Below are 22,145 nucleotides of genomic sequence, written 5' to 3' on the forward strand. Positions count from 1 at the left end.
TGGTTGAAAAAGTGTGTAATTGATAAAATATTCTTCTTTCAAGGATTAATATTGCACTTGATTTTACATTGCTTGGTAGAGAAAATTTTACAAGATTAGTCTCTGGTCTGCTTTATGAAATGGTGAAAAAAGTTAAATCATTGTGCAATCCAAAATAAAAGCTTGGGAAATGTGAGAGATTTGGGAAAGGCAAAGTGCTATATTATTACATGATAGAAGACCCATTCTCTTACCTACTGTGGGGCTAAGAGCATTACTGGTTACTGAACTCTTAGGCTGCATTTATACTATTATATTAAATGTGCTTCAGAACGTTCCTGGGTGCTGAGGTTAACTGGCAAAGAGTATCTTGCTGCTGGGATTCAAATTCATTTAATATCCAAAGTTCCATGACATGCTCAGGACTCAATTAAGCAAGGGTTATTTCACAGCACTGAAGTTGTGTTGGGGAGCACTGGAAGAGCTCTGTAGTGCAGGTGACGGTGCCCCAGTGCCTGGGAATGTTCCTCATCACTCTTAAATTTACTAGTATCAAGACAACCTCAGCGTGCAAGATCTGTGAAAGAAGAATTACTGAGCTGTAGGTCTTTATGCACTAAGAATAATTATGCCAAACTCTTCCTGTGAGTCACAGAACCGTAGGAGTTGGAAGGGACCTCAAGAGATCATCGGGTCCAACCCCCCTGACAACACAGGTTCCCTACAGCAGGCTGCCCAGGTGGGTGTCCAGACGGGCCTTGAGTATCTCCAGAGAAGGAGACTCCACAGCCTCCCTGGGCAGCCTGTTCCAGTGCTCCGTCACCCTCACCATGAGGAAGTTCTGTCGCATGTTGGTGTGGAACTTCTTGTGAACCATTTTGTGGCCATTGCCCCTTGTCCTGTCCCCACAAACCACTGAAAAGAGGTTGGCCAAATCCCTCTGTCTCCCACACTTCAGGTATATGGAAGGATATAATTTCTTTCCCTTATTTCCATCAAGTCTACAAACATCTCCACGCAGATTTTTTGGACAAGGTCTTTTTTGCTGTGGAAAAAGCAGTAAGTGTTTATTAGCTTCTGGCTGACATCAGAAAGCTAACAGGTTAATCAAAGCGTAGGATACAGAATCACAGAATCATCTAGGTTGGAAGAGACCTCCAAGATCACCTAGTCCAACCTCTGTCCTAACACTAACAAGTCCTCCACTAAACCATATCACTAAGCTCTACATCTGAATGTCTTTTAAAGACCTCCAGGGATGGTGACTCAACCACTTCCCTGGGCAGCCCATTCCAATGCCTAACAACCCTTTCAGTAAACAAAATTTTCCTAATATCCAGCCTAAATCTCCCCTGGCACAACTTTAGCCCATTCCCCCTCGTCCTGTCACCAGGCACGTGGGAGAATAGACCAACCCCCACCTCTCTACAGCCTCCTTTAATGTACCTATAGAGAGCGATAAGGTCACCCCTGAGCCTCCTCTTCTCCAGACTGAACAACCCCAGCTCCCTCAGCCGCTCCTCGTAAGACTTGCTCTCCAGACCCCACACCAGCTTCGTTGCCCTTCTCTGGACTCTCTCGGGCACCTCCATGTCCTTGTAGTGAGGGGCCCAAAACTGAACACAGTACTCAAGGTGCGGCCTCACCAGAGCTGAGTACAGGGGGACAATCACCTCCCTAGACCTGCTGGCCACACTGCTTCTTATACAAGCCAGGATGCTGTTGGCCTTCTTGGCCACCTGAGCACACTGCTGGCTCATATTCAGCTGCCTATCAACCAGTACTCCCGGGTCCTTCTCTGCCAGGCAGCTTTCCAACCACTCATCTCCCAGCCTGTAGCTCTGCTCGGGGTTGTTACGCCCCAGGTGCAGGACCCGGCACTTGGCCTTGTTGAACTTCATACAGTTGACCTCAGCCCATCAGTCCAGCCTATCCAGATCCTCCTGCAGAGCCTTCCTACCCTCAAGCAGATCAACACACGCACCTAACTTGGTGTCATCTGCAAACTTACTGAGGGTGCACTCGATCCCCTCATCCAGGTCATCGATAAAGATATTAAAGAGGACCGGCCCCAGCACTGAGCCCTGGGGGACACCACTAGTAACCAGCCTCCAACTGGATTTGACTCCATTCACCACAACTCTTTGGGCCCGGCCATCCAGCCAGTTTTTAACCCAACAAAGCGTACGCCAGTCCAAGCCATGAGCAGCCAGTTTCTTGAGGAGAATGTTGTGGGAAACAGTGTCAAAAGCCTTACTGAAGTCAAGGTAGACCACATCCACAGCCTTCCCGTCATCCACCAGGCGCGTCACTTGGTCATAGAAGGAAATCAGGCTCGTCAAGCAGGACCTACCTTTCATAAACCCATGCTGGCTGGGCCTGATCGCCTGGTTGCCCTTCAAGTGCCTCGTGATGACACTCAAGATAATCTGCTCCATGAGCTTCCCTGGCACTGAAGTCAAACTAACAGGCCTATAGTTCCCCAGATCTACCCTCCAGCCCTTCTTGTAGATGGGCGTCACATTTGCCAGTCAACTGGGACCTCTCCTGATAGCCAGGACTGCCAATAAATGATGGAAAGCGGCTTAGCCAGCTCCTCCGCCAGTTCGCTCAGTACCCTCGGGTGGATCCCATCCAGCCCCATCGACTCGCGTACATTCAAGTGCTGTAGCAGGTCACCAACCATTCCCTCGTGGATTATGAGGGCCACATTCTGCTCCCCATCCCCTTCCACCAGCTCAGGGTACCGGGTATCCAGAGAACAACTGGTCTTGCCGCTAAAGACTGAGGCAAAGAAGGCATTAAGCACCTCAGCCTTTCCCTCATCTCTTGTAACTAAGTTTCCCCCCACATCCAGTGAAGGATGGAGATTCTCCTTAGTCCTCCTTTTTGTGTTGATGTATTTATAAAAACTTTTTTGTTATCTTTAACGGCAGTAGCCAGATTGAGCTCCATGAGCTTTGACCTTTCTAATTTTGTCCCTGCACAGCCTCGCAACATCCTTATAGTCCTCGTGAGTGGCCCGCCCTCTTTTCCAAAGATTATAAACCCTCTTTTTTCTCCTAAGCTTGAGCCACAACTCTCTGTTCAGCCAGGTCGGTTTTACAGCAGCCACCATTTTAGTAGAAGCAAAATTAAACTGGAATCGTAGCCAGAGCCAACTTATTTGTCAGCTTTAGAACTACTAAGCACAAGCAACAGTGGAAGTGGCCACCAAAGTGGAAACTTCAGAAGAAATTAGTACACAGACTGTCATCCACCCAGATACTGGAGAGTTTATGTATTTGTTGTCAGTGCATGCTGAAACCACTATGTCTTTCTGTCATCATTTCACAAAGAGTAACGACCAGCAGCTACCATATTACTCCATGAAACAAATTGCAGACCAGATCTAAAGAGTTCATTTGTGCTTGTAACGTTGGTTTTGCTGCATTGCTACATCCATTCCCTACCCACCATTTGCTTTTTGAAGTCTCACATACCCATATAGTCTTTGTTTATACAATATTTTATTTTTTCCTTAGAAGATCCTTGCCTTATTTGGTACACAGAATGAATGGTGAGCATTTAATAGGCATAGACTGAGTGCTTCATTTTCTCTTTATTAATGAAAGCAAGCCTGGACCTTATGTTCTGAAAATAACAGCAACAACAGAAGACGTAGAAACATCTCAGTACAGTAGGCATAGAGAGCAGCCAAAGATATTTAAATTGGGATGTGGGAGATAGAAGTTCACTTCAGCTTTGACACTGGCAAGTCCAAATCCACACTAGTGCTCGGAGTTCAGGTCACACTGTGGACAGTACCACAGAACCACAAAAGCCAGAGCTAGAGAAAGTCTTCCAGTACACTGCTTACAGAACTCAATGACAAGAAAATTCAGCTCCCCAGGAAGAAAACATGAAGTATTACAAACTCTTACGTAACATGGAAAACCACATAATAGGACCCAAAATGGCTGGAAGCTGCAGCCAGGCACAATGAAATTGGAATTAATACATATGTAATAAGCAGGATGATTAACTACTAGAATAAACTACCTAGGGAGTTCGTGGATCTTCTTGATATCTTTGAATTAGGGCTGGACTTGTTTCTTAAGACACATATGGTCAAAAATACAGCTATAGGTCTCAATACAGAGTTAACTGGGTGAAGTATAAGAGAAGGATTTACAAGAGGTCCAAAGAAATGATTTAGCACTCTCCCCAGCCTTCAAATTTAAGGAAATTTTGAGACAGGAGAGGGACCGTCTCACTGGGAAGGCCACTCCATCACATACAGTGATTTTTACAGAGCAGCCAACGTGCTGAAACCCTTAAATGCGGAGGATTACAATCCATGTAGTTCAGAGCAAGTCAGTCAGTTAACATACCATGTCTCCATGAGTAGGGTACAAGCAGCTAAGAACTCTCTGGAATTTTCACTGCTTCCAAAACAGCTGCTAAACACCACCAATGAATAGTATGGGATGACAGACTCAGAGAAGAGTTCCTCAATGTGCCAGTTTCCCAAGGAGAGGCAATACTTGAGCACCTGGCCTCTGACTGATCAAGTGGCTTTAAATAAACTACTTTACTTTTCTCTGCATTAGTTTTTTCCATCATTGTACTACAACAAATGAAGACCTTATAAATTCAAAATAGTTTGGCCTTGGAGGCACGTGAAAAATAAAGTAAGAATCTCTGAGACTCTGAAACGTGCACAGACTTGTACATGGTCAGAGGGAACTACAGAGAAAAAGCAGAAAAGATCATCCATTACAAGCAGGACCACATATGAGCTCACTGGCACCGTGGAATGCTTTATTCCCTGGATCCTAATACCTTCTTGGCATTTTTCCCCCTCTGTCCCTTCCCCATCGCAATCTCTACAGAGTACTCCTTGCAACACATCAGGTTTCCCTCCCAGCATACCAGCTGATTGGCACTTATCTGTTCCTCACTGCAAAATGGCATCTAGGGAAAGTGCAACTCTCACGCTCTATCCTTAAAACAGCCAATGGGAAGCAGGGAAGGGATAAGTTATGACCAAAACAGGGTCTAAGGCACAGGGTCTAGAGGCTATCTTTCTGCTGGAGGAAGTATTGCCAACAAATGATATGACTTATGCTGGGTTTCCCTCCCCTCTCCCGCTCATTTGTGACGATATGTAGGTTATTTCCTTTTATCTCTTTATCAGTTTCCTCATCTCTGTAGTACTCACACTAACTTCTGCCGGAACTTAGATATGATCGGATAATAAGCATTAAAGCTTACAGAGCTCAGAGATTCTTGATGAGAGTTGTTTGAGACAAAAATCCACACTAATCACCTTAGCAAGCCAGTAAGTAATACTGCTTAGGTTTTGAACCACGGGTTGCAATTCCTGTGCATCGCACACATATCTCAAGTCAAGAGAGCTAAACACAGCATTAGAAGGGATATCTGGGTCTCTGAGTTCATGAGTTATTAATGCAAAGAGATTCATACCTCTTCCACAAACATAACAAGAACAATCTTCTAAACGTTACCTTTGCCCCCTGCAAGGGGGAAGCTGTTGCTGCTTTTGTACCATAATATCTGGAGCCATCTCAGGTCTGTGCAACTGAAATGCCCTGAATCTGAATAAAAATCATACCGAGACTTTGCATAGGTTTATAGGATGCAGATCATATTCAACTTCGAAATTATGAGGCCACCTCACAGCTGAAGCACACTGACATGTATGCATTTGGGCACTTCATATTTCTAATGCGGTTGTTTGTGAACAAATGAAAGGAATGCAGATGCTGCTTAAGCTGACAGACAACTATCCCTTGCTAGCACAACAAATACATAGGCAAACATAAGCAGAACAGCAATTTTTAAATGCACATCTGTCTTAGTCTCTTCATTTAAGGCCAAGGTATCCAGGATCTTTTTGTACTAGTTGTTCTACTAATCAAAAAGCACTGCTTTCTTTACAAGATACATCAAATTATTTTGAACTTGGCTACTGCTCTAGCTAGCCAGGCCTCTTCCTACAAGAAAAAAAAAAAAAAGGAAAAAAAAAACACTTCTTCTCCACACACTCCACACTTACACAGTTTTAAAAGTGGTTCCACATCAACACAGTCTTCCTTGTTTGAAAGCTCAGCACAGAATCATAGAAACATTTTCACATCTTTGCTCTGAATTTGGCAATTCACCATCCAAGTCTTACCTCTTTGTGGAGCTAGAGCAGCAAGGTTTTGTCCTGAGGCAAAAACGTTGTCTGAGAAGCACAGGTAGCCAAGTGTCAGACCAGGAATGAAAACAGCAGGATATTTGACTTCATAAAAAGTAGCTAAAATGAAAGAAGTAACAATCAATCTATGTGTACACAGACTCAAGAACCTAGTCTGCAGCAAGGAGCAAGCCTACAGCAGCTGCTTACCAGACACGGGGGAGAAAGGGTGAAAAACACCTTATTTCCAGGTTAAATACATCAGTGCACAACAAGGGCCAGGTGCTCCCTGAGTGGCTGGGAGCCAGGAACTCAGCACAGTACAGCTTTCAGGGCAGGGGCCTCAATAGCCGGGGCCCCATCCTACAACTGCCCACCAGAGCGAGGTGGTGGATGGCAGCTGCAAGTCCCTAACAATGTGGAAGAACCAGGGTCAGGCTAGAAACACAAGTCAGCAAATCAGTGTAAAGCTCTGTCCCAGGAAGAGAAGCCACAAGCAGATGCAGCCCAGTGACCACGAGGCAGGGCTGGGTCAAACTAAGAAATTAGTCCACAGCTCGTTGTCCAGAGAAGTGGTGACCCCAGCTGGCCACAGACTTGGCTGTAGAGCACCTATGAGGGCTTCCTGAGGAAGTACAGGAATTGTACATACATATTGTCTATCCAACCAAGAGTCAGAAGAATACTCTGTCCTTGCAATTTAATTGGGATATTGAAAGAGCTCACTGTTTTGCAGTTCTGTACCTCACAAGGAGTTTGTGAAAATACCTGCAGGTGGGGAGAAGGCATTTGATTCATGTGACCCTTGTCAATGCTGTTCATTTTGATAAGGAACAAATCCATGCAGCACTATCAGCACAGCCTGATTGCAGGGGCTGTGAGGACTGATCACAGGTGGCAAAATCCCACTGTGCAACCGTGACGCTCTCTGGAGCCTTGATGGATCGGAGAGAAATCCTGCCAGCAGCAGCAACTTAGAAGCTGCTAATTAAACACAAGTTTCTGCATGTAGAGATGAGGAAACACTAAGCAGACCAAAAAGAAGATAGGGCAGTTAAGAGGGAAGGGGAAATCTGTGTTCAGGGAAACATCACCAGCAGAGCAGTGATACCTCTTTTAAATGTGTGGGGTTTTGTGTTTTGTTATTTTTTTTCCATTTTTTTCTTCTCTTTTCTTTTCCATTCAATGGTCAAATGTAATTAGTTTGAGGGAAGTAGTCTGAACCTGAACCATCAGCAGTAACCGGACAAAAACATTTTATAGGAGAAAACAGGAGACCCAGTGCCCCAGTTGCTCTCAACTCTTTCACAGGCTGTGTAAGAGTAAGCCTGTGTCTGGCTTGCTCAAAACATTTTCTCTCCTTTCAGCCATCAATTTATGAGGAGAACATCTCCAGGGAACTGGTTGAGATGAAAGTTTTACCTTCACAGATACCCATTGTAGTGTCCAAAGCTATTTTACTAGCAAGGCTGGATGTCCTGGTGAACTGTGTAGAGTGAACACAAATTGAACCTGTGAGTTTACAGTTCTTTTGGCCCCAAATTATCTGCCACCAGCCTCCAACCTTGGCAGACTCCTGCCTCCACAGCTATATTTAGGGTCATTGCCTTGTGGGCCCAGATAGCACCCCTTTCTCCTTGGGAGCTGCTCTCTTCCATCACCCCTCATGGAGGCAGTCACTTTCCTCACACACACAGAAAAGAGTTTTCTGCCCCAATTGCCATGTAACTTTCCTGTCCTCGGGCCAGAGGCAGCAGGACACTACCTGAGGGAGGTGTTGCGTGGTCCAGGCACTTGGGAGGGGAATGGCCACTTGACAGGCCACATACAGCCCAGAGCTGTGACTGAAGGCCTGGAAATAATGCATGGAGCAGCACCTCCTCTGTGACAGCCACTTCTGCAAAGGGCCACTCAGATTTCATCACACTGACAGTAGGGTTAACACTTAGAATCATTAAGGTTGGGAAAGACCCCAAGATCATCTGGTCCAACCATCCCCCTACCACCAGTGTCACCCACTAAACCATGTCCCTAAGCACCACGTCCAACCTTTCCTTGAACACCCCTAGGGATGGTAACTCCACCACCTCCCTGGGCAACCCGTCCCTATGCCTGACTGCTCTTTCTCAGAAGAAACGTCTCCTGATTTCTAGGCTAAACCTCCTTGACACACAACTTGAGGCCATTCCCAATCCTTTTCCTAAGTGGTACACAGTCCTCAACTCCCTTCTCTCTCATCTGTTGAGGGGTTCTGGATTTACCTTTCTAATTACCTCTTTTCTCTCCCTACATCATATGATGAATTCTTTCTACCTTATCCCTCATTTCTTCACCACAGGCTCTGAGAAGCTGTTGCATCTCCTTAAGCCACAGCAGGTGGAGGATATGTAAGATTAGAGATTGAAAGGCATTTCAACAGGAGTGAAGTTGGACACAAAAAAGTTTGAGACCTTTCCCTTTGAAGCTCCATGACAAGGAACACCTTTTGATGTGAGGGAGCTGCAAAATTCAGAAAAATAATTTGTGTAGCAAAAGACCAAGCTAATCTTTTTCCTAAACTCAAAATAATCAGCTGTTACCTCCGGTCATTTTCCACCAAAAGTGTGGACACTGAAACACACAGAGCAAAAACGAGCCTCTGAACGTGGAAGGAAACTGTAGGGGCTCGTACGTGTCACTGGGCAAGAAAGAAGGCAGCTTGTCCTGATGATGGATTGCTCGTAATTAGCTATACTAAAGACCTTAATCTAAAATGGTTTGATCTGCTCAGGGGATAAACCGAACCAGTATGCTCACAGAGTTGAGTTAATCCCTTTCTGCACTTGCATTTGCTATGGCTGTCGTTCACCTGTAAGATTTGTTGGTCCTACACAAGCAATGGGGTGAGAAGGCTGACATTATTATTCACTTTGGGGGCAGTCACTGAGCTCCCAGGGGGCTGGAGGAACCGTGCGAGGCTGACCTGCCTTGAGGAAACCCGTTTTGCCCAGGAGGTAGTGGCTCCTGGCTCTGCCCCAAGCCTGGCTCGGCTCCTCAGCTCTCCCCTCACAGCCCCCCCACGCCACCACACGCCCGGAGCCGCCATTCCCCCACACACCCGGCAGGCGCCGCCGCTGGGCGCCGGGGCTGGCCGCGGCTGAGGGGAGGGCGGGCCGAGCCGCCATTGCGGCCACCACGGGCGGGCAGGGGGAAGGGAGGGAGGCGGGGCGGCAACGGCGGCCAAAATGGCTCGGCCGAGCGCCGCCAGGGCGCTGCGGGCGCTGCTCTTGCCGCTGTCCCCCCGCTCCGTGCCGCTCACGCCCCGGGGACCGGCCGCCTCCTACGGGTAAAAAAAAAATAATAATAATACAGCCGCCTCCTGCCCCCCGGTGGCCGAGAGCAGCGGGGGTTGGGGAAGGTGACGTTTGACAGGCAGGGGTGGGTGGCAGCGAGGGGTCCCGGTGGCGGTGGGCGAGGTGTTTCAGCAAAGGGGGGTGTGTGCTAGGTTTGGGAAGGTGGGGGTGACAACAGGGACGCTGGTAGCACCCTGAGGAAAGGGCTGCTGCAGGTCGCCGGGGAGGCTTGTCTGGCTGGGAAGAGCCATTAGCTGCTTTCTCTATACTGCAAGTTGCTGTGGCAGGGGTCTGCAGCCCCTTCTCACCAGTCTCGCCTTCCCTCTGCAATCCCCTTTCCCCCTGCATGGCAGGACGCAATGAGAAACGCTTCCCTAGTACCTGTGGACGCCGTCTTTCCTGCAGGAAGTATGAAAGAAGGACGAGGAGGAGGAGGATTAACAGCCAAGTAATACTGCTTACTCTGCAAATCCTGTTAAGGAAAAGAGACATTACACCATTTTTTTCCCCCACACAAATAAAGACTAAGTTGCATTACAGCCCAGCTGGAACAGAAAGGTAGCACCCAGACCAAGGTGCGCTCCTCCAGAGCATGAGGTGCAGCAGGGCACCTTGCAAGGCCTGCGGGTTCTGCATCCCTAACGCCTTGCTGAATGCAGGCAGCACGTATCCACCGCTCCTCAGGGCTACAAGCTCTAACACTACTCATTCAGTTACAGCGTGGTTTGGTTTTCTTTTCTGTTTGGTTTTGTTTTTTAGCATTGCTTCCACTAACATGATTGTGCCCAACGATGCAGTCTTTACAAAAAAAAATTGCAGAAGCAAAGTCATCACGGTGACAACCATACTGAAGTGATTTCAGACTCACAGGAGCTTGGTGTGGGGAAGACCAAGTGTTTTAGGAATAGACACTTCCAGGACAGTTTCTCATATATATATATATATACGCACACACATATATACGTTCAGAAACTATTGAAAGTACACTGTATGTGAAACTCCCAAATTTCATTGGATTGAAGTGAGATCCAAGAACTGTGCCTCACAAACTCAGCAAAATTCCTGAGCTCCCGATGTTAATAATTAATCCTGAAAAAGGTAAAAGGGTAGAGCTGGGGAAAAAATCTAAAGCTATCTGAATCATGAAATTAGAATATATACCCCTTGTCTATGAAAACTACATGTTGGTTACTTTTTTTTAAAAAAATGGTAACAGTGTGATGAATATTTCTGCTTTGTTTGGATCTGGACCCGCTTTTAGCAATTAATAATCAGAAGCAAAAAAATAAATCACATTTCTATAAAAATCATTAAGAGCAAGGTGTTCACTTTTTATGGTGAGAACTATGATAAAATAACCTGTTGAATCACACATTAAAAGATGGTATATTAAGGAAAAAATAACAAAACATCCTCTTTTAGAAAAAGGCAAAACTCATATTCAAAAAGGGGAGGAGAAGGTATATCTGAATGCTACATTGAGAATATATGTTGTGAAGTATATAGCCATATCAGGTACAGTACGTGGACTTAAAGAAGTCCACTTAAAATGGTAGTCAAACTACTCCCTTGAATCATATTGGCATAACAATTCAACAAAACTCCCTGAAGTTACAATGACACAATGAGTTTCTTTGTCTGAGCTACATTCTTGAAATGTGGATCTGGATTTGTACTCGAGTTTTCAAGTTAGATCTGCCCAGGTACAAAGACCTGATGCCATTCTGCAAAGTCACTGCTTATAGTTAGGCACGTGGCATGGTTAGCTGTGTTACACAGACCTAGATTTTACGTAGAACACGTATGGCTTCATGTTGCACACATTCTGTGAGCCTGCTGCCACTTATGTACTGGGAACCTGAGTTCACCAGCTATTGGTCATTTTCATTTCCCTTATGAGGAATATGTAAATTGGTGGTATTTACTACTTTTAATCCGTCATTTGAAGTTTAATACAGGTGGGACTGTGTTTACTTGCTGTAATCAGAATTTATTTGCTAAAACTGAATTTTTAGTGAGCGGTATGGTGCATGGCATGGAATAGAGACTGTTGTTACATGTAACAGTGTGTAAGTAAGCATGTGAAGTTCATTCACATTGATTGAATTCGTGGGGGAAGAATAATCTATTTAGACCAAGAAGTGCAGGAAACGAGGGTTAAGCATTAGGCAACCAAAAGGCAAAATTTATATCATATTACTACCTCTAGATAAAGTTAGTTAGGTTGGTGAAAAGATGTGTGTCAACCATTTGGAAACAAACTTGCTTAGGAGACCAGATGCAGTCATTTATACTGTTAAGATAATACCTTCAATATATGCTTCTTCTAGCATTCTCACTAGGTATTTGTATCTAGAAACGGTATCTCAGGTTAACTGCATTTGTACATCTTGCTTTGCAGTAAAAGGTTAATGTAGGCATTTCAGCATGATGTCCTGTGTGGTCAGTCCCTGTAATCTTGCCAGTTCACATTTTTCCATTTAGAATACTTCTTTAGTGGGCAGGGATTTTTGGTCATGCGGTATTTTCCAATTAAGTATTACAGCGGCAGAAATATCACCCTCATCTCCCTGCAAGGTGTTTCTCATGTAGACCTCCTACATGAGGAACTGTAACAATAATTGGTGGTTTCTTTGGCAAACAGAGAAGTCTAGTTCAGTAGTACTAAAGTAAACACCAGCCATTTCAAAAGTTACTCTGTAGCAGCAGGAAGTTTCTCCTCTGTAATATATCTCTTTCACCACATTTCTGTAGCCATGTAAAGATGCTTTTGTATTCCCCTTGTTGCACAGTTGTGTTTTTCTTTTCCTTTATCTTAATTCATTTAACTGTATTTGTGAAATACAAGTGCAAATGTTTTATAGTGATGACATACCGAATACATCCGTGCTCCTGTCAAGTTTTGTGTTTAGTCTTCTGTGCACCTGTGAAAGGGTGAGCGACCTATTTAAATTTTATTGTATTGTCTTTCATGTCTAGAAAAAGTAAGTATTCTATATTCCTTTAATGTCCATGTAGTAATGAGACTTAGCTGTCTGAATGTTCTCCTTTTTCTCTTCCCTTTCCTAGTACTTCAATAACATCTGCCAAAATCCAAGTGAACGGAGTCAACTTGCATTATCAGCAAACAGGAGAAGGAAGCCATGCAGTTCTCCTGCTTCCCGGAATGCTAGGTCTGGAGATTTTGTCTTATCTTTGTGGAGCAACCACCTCATTTACCACTCATGCTAGAACGTACAAAACTATTTTGTAATATGTTCAGCACCTGATTATAGCGCATTGCTGTTAAAAGATAAAATTGCTACACATACAAAAGATAGGAAAATGCAGAGTTATTGCAACCAGTTAACTGTTTTTAAAGACTTTATTTATCTCACCAGGCACCTTTTATACATACATAAATAGTGACTATTTCATAGTCACTCACACCTTCTGGATTTGACTGTGCAAAGTGAGCGTCCAGTACAAGTGGCAAATAGCTACAGAAGGTGCAAAGTAATGGGGGTGGGAGGGGAGAGAGGGAAGAATCGGGTCAACTGTATTTGTTACACAACTGATGGATGCATGCATTTTTAGAAATTAGGTGCATTCCGATTGAATTAATAGACATAATGCAGCACTTGCAGTTTATTATCATAGTGAAAAAGGCCTGGTTAAGACTTGCTTTTTGCTTAAAAATGCATTTTCATGTTTTGGTTATTCAGGGCAACATCATTAAAACTCTCAATGACGTTTAGAGTTGGACAGCAGGTTCTGCTAGCTACACGATATCTGTCCATTGAGATCAATGCTTTTGATAACAACCCTTTGAAATTAACACAAGCTTTTTTTTCCCCTGGATTTTTGCAGTGCCTTTAGCCCTTGCACAGCCATTTTAATATAATGATAAACAAACAACTTGATGTTTGATTTTCATCCTTTGAACATTTTATATTAGAGCTGAACAGGTTTTAATCAAGTAGTGCAATATTGTTACCACATGACCATAATCCAAATGAGAAAAAAATTGCAGTCTTCTTAGCTTCCTCCTAGTGTTCATAGATAGCTTAGTGCAATAGCATTTTCTAGACTGGAGTACTTCATTTTTTTTTAAATCTTTTGAAAGTCAGAGCCATCGATAAAAGAAACAGTTCTGCATGAGAAAAAAAAATCTATTTGACTTTTTTTTGGCAACAAACACAGTAGAAAAATCAGAAGTTAGAATTCTCTGGTTTTTGTGTCACTGTTTTCATCTCAGGACAAGTATTTAAAGCTCAGCTTCAAACACCCAAAGTTGTATAGTTTTGTTGAAGTGTTTCATCAAATGAGAACTGTCTCTCAAAATGCTTTTTACCTACAGATCACAATTTAGTAGCTAGAGTCAGTATATTCCTCCCCTTCCACAGTTTCCTCTGTGCTGGCCGGATGAACAGCAATGATCATGCTACTGGTTTAAATCTGTTAAAGATATCTCCCCTACCCCAGTTAATTCCAGGTAAATCAGTTTAAGGTACTCTTTCAGAGCATCCAGGCAGAGCACAGCTTTGGTAAGTTTACATACCTACTAGAAATAGTTTGCTCTCAGTGCACCACAGATACTTTTAAAGATTTTTGTTATGGTACTTTCTGAGAGTTGCAATGCTTAGTTACAATTAGAGATAAAGGGTACTTCAGTTGATGGATAGCCTCTTTTTTACAATTAAGATATAAGCTTCCCCAGTTTCCATTTAGCATATGCATGCTATAGAAGTGTTATGGTGGTTACTTTAATTGAAAAATTATGATTTTCCAGGGAGTGGTCAAACAGATTTTGGACCACAGCTTAAGTCTATGAATAAGCAACTTTTCACAATTGTTGCTTGGGATCCTCGGGGATATGGACAGTCCATCCCTCCGTCTCGAGACTTTCCTCCAGATTTCTTTGAGAGGGATGCAAAAGATGCTGTAGATCTTATGCAGGTAAATCTGTTCTCAGATTTTATTATTTCTCCATATATATTTAAAATCTGTTTTCCTACTGTTATATGTTGTTTCCAGCAGATAGCAAGTTATGCAAAAGAACACACAAATGAAAGCTTAAAACTGGGCAAACACACACTGTTCTGGAAAATATTTTCTTCTTCCATTTCTTCTGCAATATACACAGAGGTTCAGCAGTGGGGATTAATTATAAAGCAATACATTCTTATTCCAGAACCCTGCCCTTAGAGGTTTACAGCCAAGAACCATGTAAGTTTAGGTGAACTATGTAAAAAGAACAAAGCCTATGCCAAGTGATTTGACTGGAAGGGATTACAGTAGTGAAAGGTTCTTAGAAATTTTTCTAGCTAATAGAATCTTGGCATTTTGCCTTGAGCAATCCATTGCAAGAAACATCTGATTCTGAAAACTAAGCTGACACGTTGCATTTTACAGCCTATTACTGAAATAAATTTTGTGGGAAATTGAAGGGTTCCTGTGATCATAACAGCTCTTAATAACAGAGCTATTGTTATTATAAAGAATATGACCTAAAGCTGAAATAAAAAATCCTACAGGATGGAGAAATATTTATTCCTAAGTTCTACTTTTATTCCATCCTGTAAGTGCTAACACTATTCTCTGGTTTAGTTTTACCTAATATTTGGGCTTTGTTACGTTAAGCTATACAGTTTCTTTGGCCATGTTAAGAAAGTTGGCAGAACAATAAAATTCCAAAAATATGAGACAAGATTCAGACAGTGAATCCAAATGTATTTCTGTAATGAGCAGTAACCTTACAGAACCATATGAAACTGGAAATGCAGCCGTATTCTGCATGGTGAAACAAAATCAGTCTGACAGCAGAATCGGGATTAAGATACAATTGTGCCCTCTAACCATAGAAGCAATCTCTGCACAGTAAGTCACCAATTTCTTCTGCTACACTAACAAAGAAAATAAAGCTGCTCCCGTGGATAGGTGACAAACTTTCTGTTTAAATGGTTGTAACCCCCTTTCCTGCCTCTGGTCAAATACTAATAGATGCCAAACAGAAAACAATGCTGTCCTTAAAAAGCATGTAACCATGCAGCGTGCAAACAGGACAGCAGCCTACCAATCTTTAAAGCTGCCAAAGCAAATGAGATGTGGCATCCTGTTATTTTTGAAGATGTTCATTTATGTGAGCATATAACAACAAATGATTAAAGTCTTCCCAAGCATGGGTAACTTGATTCTATTTTAGCATAGCATATAAAGGATAGCACAAATCCAAAGGAATCATCCCAGCTAGGATTTCCAGAAAAAAAAAAAAAGTCATAACTCTTGCAGAGGGCTTTATGATGTATGCTTTGCATGCACACAGACAGAAAATCCATCTGTATAGGTGGATTCAGAACCTTTATTCTAGGCTCTTCCAGGTTCTGGTGCCTCTGCTGGAGCTGTGGCTGCTGCAAGGTTTTGACAAAATAACAAAAGCTGAAATTCTGAAGAGTATTTCGCACCTTGATGCAGATGACAGTGCTGTATATCACCGTATGGGTTCTGTCAAGGAGTTTGTGTGAAATGAAAGGAGTATAATGCAATAAGCCTGCTTTGCTGTGCTCTGTCCCAATCTGTAAGAAAAGCCCAGCAAAGGCCCATAGCATTAAAAGTTATCATTATGAAAACTCTATTGATATTTAAGAGTTACTTATGCTGAAGATCTACTGTCCAAATGAAAGTATGAATTTGGGCTTCTCCCAGTTTTGGTAAATCAACTGCAGCCCTTATTTATTGTATACCTCCTGTGATCCAATGAAAGTATATAGTACAGAGTGATATTACATTGCACTGTTATAAATTATTTTTGTCACAGCACACATGATCTTTCAATTGCATTTCACGCAGACCTTGATGGAGGAGGTGATTTCAAAAGAGATTTTGTTCCCCTATGGGGTAAAGAGCACAAAACCACCCACGGAATCGAGGAGCTGAAACCAGCTCTCAGGTTATTGCCAGTATTAAGTAGAAGCCTGTGCTGTAAGTAGTTCAAGATTAAAGCAAACAAACATGCACGCCATATCCAAGATGTCTGTTACATCACATTGGTGTGGTTTTTGTTTGTTTTTTTGTTTGTTTTTTTAAAGTACAAGGGATAAGAAATTCCTCATGCTAGAAGGAATCCTGAGACAACCCAAAGTATGCATCAAGATAATGGCTAGTTAATGAGAGAAATACAGAACTGGAGGCAAATATATCTCAGCTGACGCACTGACAAATAACGTAAGACAGAGAAAAAAAAATTTATAGTCTATTCCACCCATCAGCCAACTCTGAGATCCATGCGTTGCTGTTGGTGCTAGGAGAACAGCAGCAACAAAAAAATATGAGCTTTGTAAGCACTGCTGCCAACTCCTGAAACTTGCCAAGACACCAGTAACACTTCAGCAGAACAATACTTAAAGTTGATCACAGATAACTAATTTTTGAGCAGGCCAAGGTCAACTTGTGATCAGCTACTAAAATTCCAGGCTCCCTTTTCTTCCTGTCAGATCTTACCTAACATGTCCTTTTCTTTACCCTACCTTATTTCTCTTCTGTTTGCTAATTATGGCTTAGTCGGGTGAAATCGAGTATTGACCAACACTACAGTAAACCTAGTAGCGAGGAAGGGGCCAAAACCAGAAAAGCCTGATAGCAATAGAAGTTTGCCAGGTATCAGCTCAACTGATAAGGCTATGCCTCACTTGAGCTTCAAGTTTACAAGCAAGAGTAAGCTTCCAGATTATAAACTGCTTTTTCCTCTCTGTGTAGTTCTTTTGTTTCTCTGATTTCCAGTGTTTTTGCTTTCTTCTGTCCAAAGAAAGCAGGACTGGACTCCCAACAGCAAAACACTGAACACCAAAACACCTTGTTCAACTAACTTCCTCTTTTTCCTTCACAACTACAATATCTTCATTGATGCCATCTAAAAAGCTGTAATTTTTTTGGGAAAAAAAAAAAAAGAAAACAAAAAAACAACAACTTTGAAACCCTTGATTATGCTTGTTTCCTAAAGAGTTCACAAACTCTGACTCCCACATGCAAAACATCAAATACTTCTTAACCACTAAATATCATTCCTGTAAAAATGGTGAATTTGTTCCTTAATGCCTTTATCTTCCTCACCTTTTGCCCGCTGAACATCATATACACAAAATCCTCTCTCCCGTCACTGCTGTTGCCCTCTACCACAGATCTTGGATATGTGAGCAAACGAGAATTTTGAATTCTAAGTGGAAAGCAGTGTACAGGTCAGAATGAATTAAGGTTTTGGTTGACTTTTTTTTTCGCTCTGAGCCTTCCTTTATGAGAAGGAGGTGTTGCAATATCAGTGCTTTGAACTGGAATTCATGATGAACTAAAACTTAAAATTAGTTCATCATGAATTCATGAGTTCATCAGTTATATGCTTCAGAAAATGTGGATTAGGCACCTAAATTCAATACAATCCTGTAGCAAACACGTTAAGCATATTTTGGTCATTACTCAGCAGATTTTTTCCCTTTTTTCTTTTATTTTATTAAAGAAAAAAGCAAGCAGCTAGCATAAGTAAATTAGATCACTGGATTCCGTTTTCTTAAATCTTAAACTTTTCTTAAATTCATCTTGGTCTTGGATTACATACCATCCCACACTGTGATAGTCTTTGCCAACTTTATACAAAGAGAATTCACACATTCTTGATACTGTCAGGCTTTCTGAAAAGGTCTTTACTATCCATTCTAAATAAACATTTCTTAATTTCAAGAGGGCTTCTTAAATGTAGCAGAAATCTAATATGACTAATGTTTGTTTCCTTAAACAGCCATGGAAATATGGAAGGGCAGGTATAACTTCTTATTTTCCAAATATTTGACCTTTCCATGTTTTTTTTTGTTTTGTTTTTGTATAGAAGGAAAATCTGTATTTTTTAGCTAGCTGTAAGCTAACTATAGCTCAACTATGCAGTGTTGTGTCTAGATCTGTACAGACAGTTTTCAAGAAATTCTTGATATTTGCTAGTAAAGCCAACTGATATTTTTCATATAACTTTCTTGTACAAATCAAGGCATTGAAATTCAAGAAGTTCTCTTTGCTGGGATGGAGTGATGGTGGTATTACAGCACTCATCGCAGCCGCAAAGTATTCAGCTCTTATCCACAAGTTGGTTGTCTGGGGAGCAAATGCTAGCGTTACTCAAGAGGACGTGAGAATTTATAATGGTATGTATAAACTGAATGGGTAGGGGAATATCACATCCTAAAAAAATAATTTTCATCTCATCTTGATCTAAGGATTTCAGTCACACTACAGCTAAGTAGGGGTACAGTTGAAGACATAACAAGACACAAAATTCACCAAGTTGCTAACTATAGGGATAGATTAAAATCATAGGGAGAAATTGCCCAACAATTACTCTGAGGGTAATACAGCGGAATTAAGAAGCCCTCGTCAACAGCTGCTAAAAAGCATAAGTTATAATAGCTTGTCAGTAGTTTTCAGAAGGTAAGATTTTTGTTGCTTTAACAAATTCCTAAAAATAAACTCCAAATAATCCTACTGCCCCCACATTTGATTTACATTCTCACATCTTGCACAGCACTTAGACAAGGTCCACAGAAAATCATTGGACTAGCATGTAACGGCTTTTGCCCTTACTGTCTATGTAACACATGGTCAGTAAGAAAACAACTTCATAACTTACCATTTGAGCAAAGGAAGCAAATTAATCATTCAAGTAAACATCCCAGGATGCCTTTCTAATTTGCATTCCTTTCAAGTTAATTACTGTGGTTACAAAACCTTTCCAAAATAAATAAACACCATATTTCTGATCATTGTTACGCTCAAGTAAAACAAAATCTGACCATTTGCTACTCTAAAGCAAAACAGCAAACAGTGCTAGAACTCAGAAATGAACCTTATTTACTTCTGAAATTAGAAATAAAGAGTTAACCAGTCAGCCTCTCAACAAATGTAACTGATCATAATTTAATTGAAGTGATTGGCATTTGATTTATACCAGCTGTGGAATCTGTTTGGCTTCAGCTAAATTACTCGTGTATGTATTGTACATGTGTACTTACATCACCTATACTAAAGCATTTTCATTATCATTAGTAGTAGCAGTAGTTGTGTTTTTTTTAAGCTCTGTAAAAGTGCTACTTTAGTTCTTTACATGCTCTTATATGTACAGAGGTTTTATTCCATAATAATTACAAAATACACATCAGTCAGAATGAGCCAATAGAAAAAATAAGTCTTACTTTAGAAGGACTGCAGTTAGTGCCTGCAACAGTGCTGACTTTTGGCCGTTTTGTGGACTGGTGCTTTCAACATCTCTCTCTGGGTGATAGAGCTCCTAAAGGAGCACTGCAAGCCTTCTGCAAAGCCCATCAGTGAACCTCACCTACAACAGAGGGTTTGGTAAGAGAGAAAGGTGTTCTTTTGGTATCTATGTCCTTTCAAGGTTTGGCTTTCTTCTTCCCATCTTTTTAAAGTAATTATGGCTGCATGGATAAAACAGTACATTCTGTAAGGGAAACAGCTGTTCAGTGACAGCTAGCCTGGGATGATCACACTCATTTCCTGGTGGTTACCAATCAGATTTTGTTTCAAAACACCACTTTCAATCAGTACTACCTTGCTCATTTGGCTGGACAGGTTCTGCTTGTTAATTAACTGCAAACTCCTTTCTTTCCTTATTTTCCATCTGAAACCAATTAAAAGCTTTGCTACTGGCATATATTACTGTTGAATGATTCAGTACTTTTTAGGTCTCTTTTAGCATTCTTTGCTTTGTCAACGTTGTTTTGAGCTTTCTTGATGAAAAGCTGTACAAGTGAAACACAGTTTAGTGAATGTCACCTTCGTGGATATCTGGTTTGTGAGCTGTATTTAAAATTTTAGGGGAAAAATAAGTAAAGCTGACAAATAACTAGAATGTCAGATTATTTGTACAACTGTAGCCAGTACGCCATGAGTCATGGGGCTCTACTAAGTAGAGCTGCTTGTTTTTTTCTAAGACTATGGCAAATGTACCATGATGTCAGCCTGCTGGAATGCCTTAGTAAGAGCTTCCTTCCTCTGAATACTGGTAAGAACCATGGAAGAACTTCCATCCATAAACCAAAGCAAAAGGCTAAAGGATATAAAAAAGAACTGCCAGCTCTGGCACAGTGTTACAAAAATAGTCCCCTTTTTGTACACAAGATTACTACAAGGTACACAAGGTACCTCCTTGAGCTCATCTTCTGCATGCCCTCAAAAAAAAAGAAAAAAACAGAAATTGTAGGACTGTGTTCTTCTACATATATATAATTTTTCCCCATGCGAACATAACAAGATAGTCTTTTGTAACTCAGAAAGATCACAGCAGAGATAATAAAACTACCCCTTTTTTTTATACCCTTTCCATGCTAAGAAGTATTTAAAGCCATTGAATGCAGTTTCAAGTTTTAAGTTCATATCTGCAGACTTCTTTGAAAAGTTACTGGTATTGGATGTTGACAGTACTGGGTTTTATCAGGAAAGGTCCTAACGTACTTCAATGTTATTTTATATAGGTATCCGAGATGTTTCAAAGTGGAGTGAAAAGGTTAAGAAACCACTGGAAGAGATGTATGGACATGAATACTTTGCAAAAACCTGTGAGGCTTGGGTAGATGGAATATCCAGCTTTGCTGAAAAGTCAGATGGTAAGGCATTTACAGTGTTAATCTGAAGCAATTATAGTAGCAGACAGTTCTGGATAAAAATCTAGCGGTATTCCTGGCAGCCAGGAAAGGAAGGCCTCTGCATATGGCTTTAAAAGCTGTGCCTGACTCACACTTATGAATAAAGCAATTACTTTTTAGATGGTTCACAGAACCAGCAAGGTACAGGAGGAGAAAGCATTTATGGGAATAGTTAGCTGATGAGTCTCTTCTCTTGCTCCGCCACAAAACTACGATTAAATCATTGCTTTTGTGCAGACTGAACAGGAGGGATTCTGCTCAACCTTTTTTCTCCTCTACTTTCTTAGCATCTAAGCACTACGTCTTGGTGACATTAAGATATCCCAGAAGCAAGCAAGGTGTGTTCATTTGAGTTTGTGCAAGCAGTAGCTGAAGCACTTTTTCAAACTAGTACCATACGATGAGTACAAAAAGAAGGAAGTTCAGATTTTGAGAACTCAGAATCAACAAAATATTAAAAAAAATACTATTGACATAGCTTGGGCATTTCAAATCCAGAAAGAATAGTTAAACCAAGCAATATAATCGCTATTGAATGTTTCTCTCTGAAGACTTCTCCAATTACTCTACATAGCCTTTGCAACCAAGGGTACCATGAATAATAACCTGCAGTTGTGTTTTAATTCACAGGAAGATTGCCTTCAATTTGACAAAGCCGAAATACATAGTGTATAAAACAAGAAGTCTGTAATTCTCTTAAATATATTTTCCTGCAACTCTTATAATGAAAGACAGGAGGTGATATACATTAACAGACAGCAGGTGCTAAAGGGAAAAATATTTTTTCACATTTTTTCATAAAGATTCCCCATGCATCAGCAACATGGTACTAGAATTTCTCTCGATAGAGAGTTGTAACAAACTGTGATATCATTTCATTTTATCCCTTCTAGAATGTATCTCCCTAAAACTTGTTTATTCTTAAGTCCAAAGCCCAAGCCAATGAAACACTGGCTGTGGCATCCTCTTACT

General features: G+C 41.6%; 1 protein-coding gene and 2 long non-coding RNA genes across 6 annotated transcripts in view; 2 read left to right on the forward strand and 1 right to left on the reverse strand.

Annotated features, from left to right (window-relative positions):
- LOC121065306 overlaps window positions 1–19,840 on the reverse strand; it is a 33,522-nt gene extending 13,682 nt beyond the window's left edge. The window contains exons 1-3 of the long non-coding RNA XR_005816983.1: window positions 19,704–19,840; window positions 9,877–9,967; window positions 6,161–6,283 (exon numbers count right to left, since the gene is read on the reverse strand). This is a non-coding gene — a long non-coding RNA (uncharacterized LOC121065306). The remainder of the gene's footprint in view (window positions 1–6,160; window positions 6,284–9,876; window positions 9,968–19,703) is intronic.
- Window positions 9,333–22,145, forward strand: part of BPHL (biphenyl hydrolase like) — a 30,497-nt gene continuing 17,684 nt past the window's right edge. Inside the window, exons 1-6 of one of the 4 annotated variants that reach the window (XM_040548033.1) lie at window positions 9,360–9,488; window positions 9,849–9,943; window positions 12,565–12,668; window positions 14,267–14,433; window positions 18,506–18,659; window positions 21,003–21,134. In XM_040548033.1, coding sequence (XP_040403967.1) covers window positions 9,855–9,943; window positions 12,565–12,668; window positions 14,267–14,433; window positions 18,506–18,659; window positions 21,003–21,134 — 646 coding nt within the window. In that variant the 5' untranslated portion in view covers window positions 9,360–9,488; window positions 9,849–9,854. Of the gene's footprint in view, window positions 9,489–9,848; window positions 9,944–12,564; window positions 12,669–14,266; window positions 14,434–18,505; window positions 18,660–21,002; window positions 21,135–22,145 lie in introns of all 4 variants that reach the window. The other 3 variants (XM_040548032.1, XM_040548031.1, XM_040548030.1) reach the window with 3 other exon arrangements.
- Window positions 20,244–20,700, forward strand: LOC121065307. Its single transcript, XR_005816984.1, has 2 exons — window positions 20,244–20,319; window positions 20,463–20,700. It is a non-coding gene; the product is annotated as an uncharacterized LOC121065307 (long non-coding RNA).

Source organism: Cygnus olor, chromosome 2, assembly GCF_009769625.2.
Source record: "Cygnus olor isolate bCygOlo1 chromosome 2, bCygOlo1.pri.v2, whole genome shotgun sequence".
NCBI classification, from domain to species: domain Eukaryota; kingdom Metazoa; phylum Chordata; class Aves; order Anseriformes; family Anatidae; genus Cygnus; species Cygnus olor.